The sequence below is a fragment of the Rhinatrema bivittatum genome, chromosome 6 (assembly GCF_901001135.1).
Source record: "Rhinatrema bivittatum chromosome 6, aRhiBiv1.1, whole genome shotgun sequence".
Taxonomy (NCBI): domain Eukaryota; kingdom Metazoa; phylum Chordata; class Amphibia; order Gymnophiona; family Rhinatrematidae; genus Rhinatrema; species Rhinatrema bivittatum.
This window is the reverse complement of record NC_042620.1, coordinates 251,001,640-251,014,632: the sequence shown is the minus strand read 5'-3', so window position 1 is coordinate 251,014,632 and position 12,993 is coordinate 251,001,640. Positions and strand designations below refer to the sequence as shown.

Below are 12,993 nucleotides of genomic sequence, written 5' to 3'. Positions count from 1 at the left end.
GACAACTTGAGGAGAAGTTCAGAGCTTGGAACCTGACTGTAGCAAGTGCATCTGTCATAGCACCACCCACCACAACTCCATAGCACATGCTCCCCCCAGCCATCTAGTGTTCCCTTACTGTGGGTCGTGGCAAGCCCACCACACAATGTGTGCTACTGGCAGCCTAAGCAGGGGCGGAACCTGTAATGGCTTCTGCAGGGTTCCCTTGGAATTCTCATTTCACTGCATATTATGAGGCATAGAGCATTAAGCACCTTCAGCCTGGCAGCAGAGTGTGCCTGAGGAAGCAGGCATAAAGCTGAGTGTTGTATCACTGCCTCATTCTCCTCTTGTGGCTTTTACTGGCTGTAAATGGGAGTCCACAGGAACAATAGGTCACAGGAGGCCAGAGCAGGAATGCAATAAAGAAGGGCTTCCGATCTGTCCCCCTGGCTGCTCGTGCTGCACCACCCGCAAAGTAGCACGGTATTTTCATAGTGAATGAGGGAGGAAGTGGAAGAAGAAAGAGCAAAGGGGGAATAAACTGGGGAAAGAATGGCAGATGGTGTGGCTGAACAAAGGAGAAGCTAAACTCCAAGCTAAACTCCTGGGCAGAAGAGATAGGAAGGTGAGCACAAGCTGACCTAAACAGCTATGAACAATGAAGAGGAAGAAAGAGGGGTGGAGGGAGAGAGTAAGGAGAATAGGAGACGGGAATGAAAATGCAGGCGAGAAAATGGGGCAATACTCAATATTCTTTGGTACACGATAGTGCCAGAAATCACAGTGTAGATGGATGATATACTTTTGCACTGGTACTGTATGTGCCAGTAAGTTGGTCTTTTCCTGTTTCCTTCTACTTATCTTTTTGGCACTAGCACAAGAAGTACAAAGGATGCATACACTGCAATTCATGTGTAGCAAAAAGCACCAAGTGAATTCCCGTCTTTTTTTCCTTCTCCTGACCTTGACTCAGCATCATAATAAAGATAGTTGGTTGAACTCTGATCGAGGTGGGGACCAATATGGTTCTGCTTGGAGCCCCAGATTTCCCGGTTATGTTGCTCTGGATGCCTGAAGTCCCTCTTTTTCGTTTTTTTACTCTTAAAGGCCTTCAGAAGTGATGACAGCATGTCAACGACAGAAGAGCTTGCACAGAAACCAACGCTGCCCATGCAGCCAGACCAGGCCATCCTGCAGAAGGGAAAGGAGGACATCCATGTGACCCAGGTACACTAATTACAGTGAATATAGGAAGCAAAGAACATTTATTACCCGCCCTGAACGTAGGAAGGGCGGGTAATAAATGTTTTAAAATTTAAAAAAAAACTGCTGAGCCTCTAATTATTAATTATTAACTGGAAACCGCCTTCTGATTTCAAACTGATACTCCCTCTGCTTTTGCTATATCCATCGTTTATACTGGGATCATAATGGGATCCTTAAACTGATGTCTGTCCTAGCACCTAGCCATGCTTACTGAAAGATGAATTTTCAGATGGACTCCGCATGCATTAATAGCATATGTGTGTGCAAATAGCGTGTTTGCATGTCTATGATATTTTATAACCCTTGAGAGTGCATGCATATTTTCGGTTTCACTGTGTGGTCTAGGGGCATTCCAGGACAGGGTTTAGAAATACGTGTGGTAGGTGCTATTTTGTAAGAGAGAGATGTGTGGACTTTGCCAAACTTACTCGTACACGTTTGCAACTCATGCTAGTGAAATCTGTGGTTTATGTTGGGAGGTCTGGCTGAACTGGTGGGGTTTCAGGGTGAAGGGCTAGAGAAATGATTCCAACTTTGGGTGAAATACGTATTTTCAAAATGGTATAAAATACCTCCCCATGCATGTAATTCAGGGTGTTTATTCGAAGTGTCATGATTATTTTGTGCGGTGTTTATATAAAATAGGTAGAGAAATTATGCCCTTCTTGCATTGGAAATATTTGGATATATTGCAACATACCTGTGTACTTTTCAAGCAGAAATATCCAGTATTTTAAAAACTGTGCAGCTCCTGCCATACAGTATGTAAAATACTCGCATTAATCACCCGCATCCACTTACACGCTGTACCACAGATAGGTTTGTAAGTTAGGCTCCCTGTGCCTGATTTACTAAGGTCTTTCTTATATTCTGTGTCTATGGGAAAAGACCTGCATGAAGAAAGCCCTTAGGGGCTCATTCACTTAGGCAAGGAAAAAATACTGCAGGAGTCACAAAGCTGTGGTAATTAGCCCTTCAGTCAATGCATGATGGCCCTGGGACTGCGTGCCACCATTGCTTAAAGGGGACAAATCCTTGTTCCCCCCCCCCTCCCCCACCGTCCCTGGAGATGGCCCATTGCAAAAACTTAAAAAAAAAATGTACACCAGAATCAAGCCCTGCCCCCACCTCTCTATCCCTCTCCTTCATTATAAAAATCCAACCCTTAGAGGTTGGGACCCACACCCCTCAGACCTCATCTTACTCACAAGCATAGACCTGGTGATCCAGTAGGGGCTTGGAGCACCCCCCAGTGGCAAAGGCAGAGTGGTGCCATTTTGAAAAATGGCCACCGCCAGGCCCAGGACCTAGGGAGATCTCCAGGCCCCCACTGGGAAAACTAGAGCTATTTTTGTGCGTAAGGGGGGATTCGAGGATGAGCTAGGTTAGGGGGTGGGGATCCCAGTTGACTAACCTTTTCTTCCGAGTTCTACATCCCTATGCAGGAGTGGATTGGCCTATCTGGGCTTCAGGCATGCCCTGGTGGGCCGGTCTGGCCAATCACATGGGTTGGTGTTAGTCAGAGGAGCCCCATGTCTGCGGAGCCATTGCGCCCAACACCAGCCCACAGCAGCTCTTCTCCCCCGAGGCTCTCCGCTCAAAGTTGCTTTCTAATTTTTACTGCAGCAATGGTAGCATGGGGCCTGCTCTCCCCCTCCTTCCAACCAGCTCTATGGCAGCATGGCCCTGGGACCTGCTCCCCTTATCTCTTCAGGTGCCCCTCCCCTGCCCAGCATTGTGGCAGTGGCATGAAATACTCTCAGCATGTCCTCTCTCATATCTATATAAATAAAAATGTTAAATAGTTTGTACAAAATCGCTAATCTCAGAAACCACTGCACCGATTGCTTTCAAATTTGGACACAACCTTCCTTTTGCAGACGGGAAAGTTCTTCTGTACTTACATTACAGATATGTCACACCTGTGACAGGTAAAAAAGGTTCAAACATTTTTTTCCTGAAAACAGTCGATTTGTGTTTTGTTTTGGTTTTTATTCATTTTTCCGGTTCCGGGTTCGGGTTCCAGTTTCGTTTTTGGCAAAAAACAATCCGTGGGAAAACGAGTTTTCCCACAAAGCGCACGAACCGAAACCCAACCCAAGCCAGAAAAACGAAGCTCATCTCTACTGGTTTACACGCTGCATGTACTGAGAAACCTGGTGCATGTTTGTGTGTGTGTGGGGGGGGGGGGCGGTGTAATGTGGTTGCTGTTGCTTTGCTTGCCACGTGTCACAGGCATTGGGATACTATCATTACAGAGTCCCTTTTTGCTGTCACTGTTCTCGTTTAGCGCCTCTCCGTAGCTCATATATTGCACAGTTCACATACAAGTTGTCACAAAACCCCCCATTTTTTAATCACTCCCTCTGTGCTGTGTAGATGCAGGAACAGTACGCCTACCGTCTTTTGCCCATATGAACAACAATACCTTTTCTGTGCAAAGCTAGATGAGGTGCGCCTATATCTGCCTCATCCAATCCTAACATAAAATTTGCAGGCACTGAAAGAATATTCAGTATGATTATTTTGTTACATTTTTGAAAAGAAAAGCACACTGTGTGTTTTATATAAGGGTAAAAAATGAAGCTAAGGGCCACTCATTCATGTCCTTTTGCTGTGGGTTTTTATGTTCCTAATATCCAGATGTCGTCACCTGAACTAGATGTTCATCAGAAGCAGAAAGTGGTGTACCTGACCCAAAGAGAGCAGGAGCTGCTAAAGGAAAAAGAGGAGGAGATCAACAGGCTCCATGATCAGGTACCTGCAGAGACACAACTGGGCACCGAAGAAGGGGGCCACGCGCCTCAGGCTCACGTCCGAACAGGAACCCAGCCACACGTCAGGAGAGGGGAAGATGCCGAGGCTGTAGGATAAGGTACCCCTAGGGACACAGCTGAGCTTCAGGGGAAGAGAGGGACACAGATGGACATCAGCAGGAAGGGAGCAAAGGATTCAGTATTACCTTTCTGTATTGCTCCTGGGCCTGCTTTTCATTTAAGCAGACTGCATACACCACAAGAGGAAAAATCGAGCCACTGAGTCTATTTTTCATTAGGATGCTCCCAAGCATAATAACTGAGAAAAATGAGAGAACCAGTTAAAGTCAGAAGATATAGGATAACCTTCTTCTTAGAGGCATTGCACCATTTTGGTATTAGGCAATATGGCTGCCTGTGAGGTAGGTAGCCCTAGGGAATGAATCAACTATAAACAGAATGTTGTTTACATAAGGGTTGGCTCACCAGACCTCTCAAAGTCATCAGGCACAAGCTGAGCTACTCATGTTTTTGTCCCCATTACATCTATGGGACTTGTAGTTCTATCTAGTTTTCCTAAGGGAAGCAGGAATCACAAGTCTATAGACTATCTTTCATCCAGTCACTGTCTTTATTTGACTTTCATTCCTCTCTGTCTCTCCTCTCCGAGTGTTTCTTTTCCCCAGCTCTCCCTCATAATTACATATCTAATGTCCTATAGCTCTCCTTTTTTCTGCCTCTTCCTCGGAACTGCTTGTCTCACCTTCTGTGATTGTCCTTATTCCTTCCTCCTGTCTCTCTTCCATGACCTGATTTATTTATCTCCTCTTCCTGTCTCACCATCCTGTCATTCCTCCTTTGACAATATTCTGCCTGTCTCTTCTCCTCTACTTTCCTTCCTCCCTCTGACAATATAAATAAATGGATCTTCAGATCTTTTGTAAATTATTTTACACATACCTGTTTGCGGAGAGCAACTAGTAGTTGGTTCCAGAGCAATGCTCCTGCGACTGAAAGCATACGTCCCCTGGATTCAGCAAGGCGAGTGATCTTATAGCAAGGAATTTTTTTTGTTTGTTTTTTTTATTTTATTTTTAATGCATTTCAAATATATAACACAAAATTTACTTTGTACCAGCAATGAAGAAAACATAGAAGAAAATCAAAATAAACATTAGAAATAGGTACAGAAAGAATATCAATATACAAATTTCTCCAATCTAATAGGAAATAAGAGGAGAGATCCAGGATAAGAAAATGGAGCGATTATCTATGCAAAAAAAAGAAAGAATAGGAGTGTACCCAACACCTTAGTTTAAATGCCTACTACAATGGGTGACTCTTAGGTGAGCGCATCCAAGAAAGTTCGTAATTGCGATGGTTCGAAAAAGACATAGTTTGTATTTTGAAATTTCACTGTGCATTTACACGGGTATCGTAGTAAAAATTGAGCACTGCATGCGACTGCTTCTGATCTCATTGAAAGAAATTTCCTTCTCTACTTCTGAGAAATCCTGGTGACATCTGGGTAAATCAAGACTTTCTGGCCGTGAAATAGAGAGCTCCTATTCCTAAGAAAGAATCTAAGGACAGTATTTCAATCGTGCACAAAAGCGAAGGTCACTAACAAAGTCCCCCTTTGTCATATCTCAGTTTCTGAAGTCAACTCCAAAATATCTGTAATATTCATAGAAAAGTGATCTTCTATTTCACTTCTGGTGGATCCAATTACTTTTTGAGGCAAATAATACGCTTTCGTAATTAAAGGCATAGCTTCCGATGGTATCTTAAGATTATTTACCAAATAACTTTTAAAGAGATCAACTAAAGGCATCAAGATAATAATGGGGAAATTAAGCTCCCTTAAATTGAAGCTCCTTAGGGAATTCTCAATATTTTCCAGCTTTTTGGCAAAAACAAACTCAGATTGCACTAAATTCTGTTGAATTTTTTCCACAGAGGCAGTTCTTTTTTCCACAGACTCCAATCTTGATTCATGTTGAGAAACTGTTTTTTCTGTATCTATTCCACGTTTATTTGTTTCAAGGAAAACTCGTGTCAAAGAGGTAATAGCAGTCTCAATCAAAACTAAGGCATTCCAAACTGTATCTCTAGTATAACTATTACAGGCTTAGTTAAAGTAAATACGGCACCTGGAATTACAGGAGTAGCACCACCTTCACTCAAAGGAATATCAAAGTCCCGTACCAAATCCGTCATCGGTGTGCCGAGGTGGTCTTCATAGAAGGATTAGAGGTAAAAATGTCCGTGGAATATCTTTTAGAAGTTTCTCCAGCAGCTACTTTGACGTCAGAGGTAGGCCTCAGGCTCCTCACTTCCTCTCCCAGTAACGTTGGCTCTCCCTAGTTCCAAGTGGGGAAGCCAGAGCTAGACTAGGATTCACCGGAATCAGTTCACGGGATGGTGTCATAGGCATTCTGGGGCTGTGTGATATCTCTTTGGCCATCGGGGGTGGCATTTGCCCTTCGCCTACCCTCGCAGTGGCCCTCGCTCCCAGCAATATAGGCATGGAAGAGAAGAAATTCTCTATCTTCTGTTGAATGATATCCATACTTCCCGAAATAGGTACGTTTTCTTGGAGTTTAGCTTTATGCTTAGTGTGAGGCATTATTCGGGAGAATTTAATGAAGAAAAATATGAAAAAGGCAATCAGAAAGATAGAGAGATCCGCTCTAGCTCCTCATGTATCGGCCATCTTGGATCTCTCCTCAGCAAGGAATTTCTAACAGACACTGTCCTTACATAAGAACATAAGAACATAAGAAATTGCCATGCTGGGTCAGACCAAGGGTCCATCAAGCCCAGCATCCTGTTTCCAACAGAGGCCAAACCAGGCCACAAGAACCTGGCAATTACCCAAACACCTAGAAGATCCCATGCTACTGATGCAATTAATAGCAGTGACTATTCCCTAAGTAAACTTGATTAATAGCAGTTAATGGACTTCTCTTCCAAGAACTTATCCAAACCTTTTTTGAACCCAGCTACACTAACTGCACTAACCACATCCTCTGGCAACAAATTCCAGAGATTTATTGTGCGTTGAGTGAAAAAGAATTTTCTCCGATTAGTCTTAAATGTGCTACTTGCTAACTTCATGGAATGCCCCCTAGTCCTTCTATTATTCGAAAGTGTAAATAACCGAGTCACATCTACTCGTTCAAGACCTCTCATGATCTTAAAGACCTCTATGATATCCCCCCTCAGCCGTCTCTTCTCCAAGCTGAACAGCCCTAACCTCTTCAGCCTTTCCTCATAGGGGAGCTGTTCCATCCCCTTTATCATTTTGGTTGCCCTTCTCTGTACCTTCTCCATTGCAACTATATCTTTTTTGAGATACGGCGACCAGAATTGTACACAGTATTCAAGGTGTGGTCTCACCATGGAGCGATATAGAGGCATTATGACATTTTCCGTTTTATTAACCATTCCCTTCCTAATAATTCCTAACATTTTATTTGCTTTTTTGACTGCTGCAGCACACTGAGCTGACGATTTCAATGTATTATCTACTATGACGCCTAGATCTCTTTCTTGGGTGGTAGCTCCTAATATGGAACCTAACATCGTGTAACTACAGCTAGGGTTATTTTTCCCTATATGCAACACCTTGCACTTGTCCACATTAAATTTCATCTGCCATTTGGATGCCCAATCTTCCAGTCTTGCAAGGTCCTCCTGTAATGTATCACAGTCTGCTTGTGATTTAACTACTCTGAATAATTTTGTATCATCTGCAAATTTGATAACGTCACTCATCGTATTCCTTTCCAGATCATTGATATATATATTGAAAAGCACCGGTCCAAGTACAGATCCCTGAGGCACTCCACTGTTTACCCTTTTCCACTGAGAAAATTGACCATTTAGTCCTACTCTCTGTTTCCTGTCTTTTAATCAGTTTGTAATCCACGAAAGGACATCGCCTCCTATCCCATGACTTTTTAGTTTTCGTAGAAGCCTCTCATGAGGGACTTTGTCAAATGCCTTCTGAAAATCCAAATACACTACATCTACCGGTTCACCTTTATCCACATGTTTAGTAACCCCTTCAAAAAAATGAAGCAGGTTTGTTAGGCAAGACTTCCCTTGGGTAAATCCATGTTGACTGTGTCCCATTAAATCATGTCTTTCTATATGCTCTACAATTTTGATCTTGAGGATAGTTTCCACTATTTTTCCCGGCACTGAAGTTAGGCTCACTGGTCTATAGTTACCCGGATCACCCCTGGAGCCTTTTTTAAATATTGGGGTTACATTGGCCACCCTCCAGTCTTCAGGTACTTCTGATCTTAAATTCCTTGTAAGCCTATGAAGTTTAAACAGTGGATTAATTATGAATGGGAGATAATTTTTTAGGGCATTATGGATAATAATCAATGTTTATAGTGAATATAGAACTGAATGGGCAACCAATGAAGGGCTTTAAGTATGGGGGTGATATGTTCAAAATGAGGGGTCCCTGAAATAATTCTAGCGGCAGAGTACTGAATAACCTGAATCAACCTAATTGTATAAAGAGTCAGTCCAAGATAAAGTGAATTAGAATAATCTATATTTGGAAGGATAAGTGATTGAACAACTGTCCAAAACTCTGCTGGATTTAAATAGGACTTCAATCGCTACAACATTCTCAGTTTCCAATAGGATTTTTGTGCTAAGTTTTTAGTGTGTGCCTTAAGACTGAGACTGAGACTTTTTATCTTTCCTCTAACTCTAATCCCAGTTAGAATGACCCCCGTTTTATTGTAACTTTTTCTTCCATGCACTTGTTTTACTTTTAATGTATACTCTTATGTTATTAGTTATTTACGTTATAATGTATTTCTCACCCCTTGTTTTATGTAAACCGACATGATACGAACTCCGTGAATGCCGGTATAGAAAAATACAAATAAATAAATAAATAAATGTATACATAGCAACACAGTAATGATGGCAGAAAAAGACCAAATGGTCCATCCAGTCCACCCAGCAAGCTCCCATGGGAGTAACTGCTGCTCCATGCAGGCTACCCCAATGTTTCTGTAAAGGGTAGCAACTGCCGCTCTGTGCAGACAAGCCCCACGCCTCCACCAAGGTTAGTTACTGCCACTCCGTGCAGGTCACCCCCCATGTTACTGCCAAAGGTAATAACTGCTGCTCTGCGCAGATTACCCCAAGCCTTATTGTAAGGGCAGTAATATTTTCAATCAAAATCAAGCAACTATAAAACCCATAGCAAAACTACTACCAGCAACATTTCACGGGATGAGCAGCCTGCATGATGATTCAGACAATGCTGCTTGAACATGCTTTGCTTTAGGACTTGGCCATAGAAGCCGTCCTGTGCTTTTTCCCTAATGTCTGCATATCAATACCCCGGACTGTAAAATTCGGGGCCCAGTGTAGGCTGTCTCTGAATCCAATTCCCCTTTTTGCCCCCACCATCAAAGCAGAGAGCAATGTTGCAGTTCCTTCAAAAGCATCAAGGCTAACCTTCTGCTAAGGGTAGTAACTGCTGCTTCATGCAAGCTACCGCCACGCACCCTTTTCTTCATATCCAAACCTATTTGTGGGCCTGGAACTGATCAAGACTGAAGCTGGCATGAAAAGGATTTTCATTCTTTCTTCTAAGACACAAAATTTCAGTTTTATTTACATTTAGGGAAAGTCTCTTGTGTGTTAACCAGCTTTGCAGGGTTGATAGATAGCGAGAGCAGCCCAAGGGTAGTTTGATATGCTTCTCTCTCCCTGCTACTGCTCTTGCCTTCCCCTGTAGTCTGATGGCTGACTGTGGCATGTCTGACCAACTGGCTGCAGGGGACCAGGCAGTAGCTGCAGTTTAGGGCAGGCGGGCTTCCTGCCTATGGTCTGTCCTGAGGTACAATAGAAATGTGGAGGGATTCTGATAGAAGGCCTGGGAAAGGGAAAGAGGAACATAAGACCTGTGAGGATGGCGAGAGGGGCTGAGAAAACTGCTAGGGCAGGAGGAGAGAGGAATGCTGGCTGAGACTTGGCGTTAGTTGTAAAAGGGAATAAACTGCTGGGAGAGGAACTGAAGGGATGAACACTGGCTAGGAGAGAAGGGAGGAACGGATGGTAAAGCAAAGGGGGCATGTGGTGGGAGAAACTTGAGAGAGAGGACATGGGCTGGGATAAGAAGAGTTGCTGGCACAGGCGTGGGAATGTGCTGTGCCACCCGGTCCCTGGTCTGTCCAGATTTTGTGCGCTGCTGGAGGCACTGCAGGCCTTTCTGCCTGTCTTGCGCTGGCCTCACAAGACACGCAGAATGGAATGGGAACACAGGCACATGCTGGGGTGCCCCCGCCAACCAAAAAAAAGGGATTCTGCTGTCCATGGGAGCGAGGGTGAGGGGGGATATCCCCCCTGCCTCTGTTACATGGGATAGAGCAGGGGAGCTAAGGAAGATAAAACAAGAGAAGAGAGAGTATCTTGCTGGAGGGAAGAGGTATGAAATGGCAGGAGATTAGGAAGGGGTGAGAGAAGACAATGAGCTGTGGAAATGCAGCTGGAAAAATAACAGAAGTTACAAAGAAATGAGAAGATGACCAGAAACTACTTTAACAAAACAATGAACTGTGGGCACTAAGCGTAAGCTTTCTGCATGTAATGACTACTTCTCCCTCTGCTCTGGATAAAGAACACTGCAGATACATATTAGACCTTGCCTCAGAGGAGCCTATGGACTTTCTTTAGCCTCTCATAGCCCTAAATCTTTCCTCAGAGAAATGTGTAGCTTCCTGGGGCCTCTCGCCAAGCTTTGATTTCTTTGTGCCTCCAGGTGACGCTGCAGCATGTGGAGCTGGCCAACCTGAAGGATGAACTAGAGAAACTGAGGCAGCTGTGCCAGCAGAGTGACAGAGACAGCGCCCTCACACAAGCCATCACGGACCGGGATGAGGCCATCACTAAGTAAGACTGTCTGACCTCTTTCACCATCACTTTCTTATCCTCCTAATCTGAGGGGCTACTTTTCAGAAAGGGCTGCCTGAATTCAGCTAATTTTCAACTCAACATAGCCAATTAGATTTTTCTTTGAAAATTATCCTAAATATAGCTACCACCCAGGAAAAAGATCTAGGCATCATAGTGGAGAATACTTTGGAATCGTCGGCTCAGTGTGCTGCAGCAGTCAAAAAAAGCAAACAGAATGTTAGGAATTATTAGGACGGGAATGATTAATAAAACGGAAAATGTCATAATGCCTCTATATCACTCCATGGTGAGACCGCACCTTGAATACTGTGTACAATTCTGGTCGCCGCATCTCAAAAAAGATATAGTTGCGATGGAGAAGGTACAGAGAAGGGCTACCAAAATGATAAAGGGGATGGAACAGCTCCCCTATGAGGAAAGGCTGAAGAGGTTAGGGCTGTTCAGCTTGGAGAAGAGACGGCTGAGGGGGGATATCATAGAGGTCTTTAAGATCATGAGAGGTCTTGAACGAGTAGATGTGAATCGGTTATTTACACTTTCGAATAACAGAAGGACTAGGGGGCATTCCATGAAGTTAGTAAGTAGCACATTTAAGACTAATCAGAGAAAATTATTTTTCACTCAACGCACAATAAAGCTCTGGAATTTGTTGCCAGAGGATGTGGTTAGTGCAGTTAGTGTAGCTGGGATCAAGAAAGGTTTGGATAAGTTCTTGGAGGAGAAGTCCATTAACTGCTATTAATCAAGTTTAGTTATGGAATAGCCACTGCTATTAATTGCATCAGTAGCATGGGATCTTCTTAGTGTTTGGGTAATTACCAGGTTCTTGTAGCCTGGTTTGGCCTCTATTGGAAACAGAATGCTGGGCTTGATGGACCTTTGGTCTGACCCAGCATGGCAATTTCTTATGTTCTTAAAGCTTAATCTGCTAGACATTTGCTAATCTTTTTAGGATATCAATACTTAGCCTGCTAAGGCAGCTTAGCTAGCATTCTTTATAAAGCATCCCCCTTTCTCCCATCCAATCTTTAAAATGAGTATGGGCCAAGCCCCTCTCCTGATCCACCTCCCTCCCACCCAGTCTTAAAAAATATTACTGCCAGCCCCTCCCCATCCCCCTCAAAACCTCTCTCCAACCATCAAGAATCCCTCTCCCCCAAATGCTCCCCAAGCCAGCAGGAGAATATAGTTTTAAATCCTATCGACTCAATATCCAGCATTGCTCTGACACTGCCTTTGGGAGTTAGCCACCTAAATCTCTGCCTTGAATATTAAATATAGGCACCAAGTGTTACTAGGTGCCTAAATGCAGCCACTTAAAAAATGGGCAACCCAGAGTTGCCATTCGTACTGATATTGGTTAGAGGCCCTCGGGACCGAGCAGATAACCACAGGTAGAGCAGCTCTTTTATGTTTTACATGTGCACAGGAGGTGTGAACCCAGCAAGACTGTGTTTTCTAGAGATGTGAATCGTGTGATCGATCGTCTTAATGATCGATTTCGGCTGGGAGGGGGAGGGAATCGGATCGTCGCAGTTTGGGTTTTTTAAATATCGTGTAAATCGTGTAAATCGTGTAAATCGAAAACCGGCACACTAAAACATCCCTAAAACCCACCCCGACCCTTTAAAATAAATCCCCCACCCTCCCGAACCCCCCCCCAAAATGCCTTAAATTACCTGGGGTCCAGTGGGGGGGGGAGGGGAAGGGGGAGGGCGGGAAAACCGGCACACTAAAACAACCCTAAAACCCACCCCGACCCTTTAAAATAAATCCCCCACCCTCCCGAACCCCCCCCAAAATGCCTTAAATTACCTGGGGTCCAGAGGAAGGGTCCCGGTGTGATCTTTTACTCTCGGACCTCCGTGCGTTGTAGAAATGGCGCCAGCGCTACCTTTGACCTGTCATATGACAGGTCAAAGGTAGCGCCGGCGCCATTTTGTTTTTTTGTCCCCCGACGTCAGGAGCGTAGGAGATCGCTCCCGGACCCCCGCTGGACCCCCAGGGACTTTTGGCCAGCTTGGGGGGG

General features: G+C 44.2%; 1 protein-coding gene across 1 annotated transcript in view; it reads left to right on the top strand.

Annotated features, from left to right (window-relative positions):
* Positions 1 to 12,993, top strand: part of BICDL2 (BICD family like cargo adaptor 2) — a 160,991-nt gene that overhangs the window by 116,291 nt on the left and 31,707 nt on the right. The window contains exons 7-9 of the mRNA XM_029606788.1: positions 1,090 to 1,209; positions 3,892 to 4,005; positions 10,810 to 10,940. Of these exons, the coding sequence (XP_029462648.1) occupies positions 1,090 to 1,209; positions 3,892 to 4,005; positions 10,810 to 10,940 (365 nt within the window). The remainder of the gene's footprint in view (positions 1 to 1,089; positions 1,210 to 3,891; positions 4,006 to 10,809; positions 10,941 to 12,993) is intronic.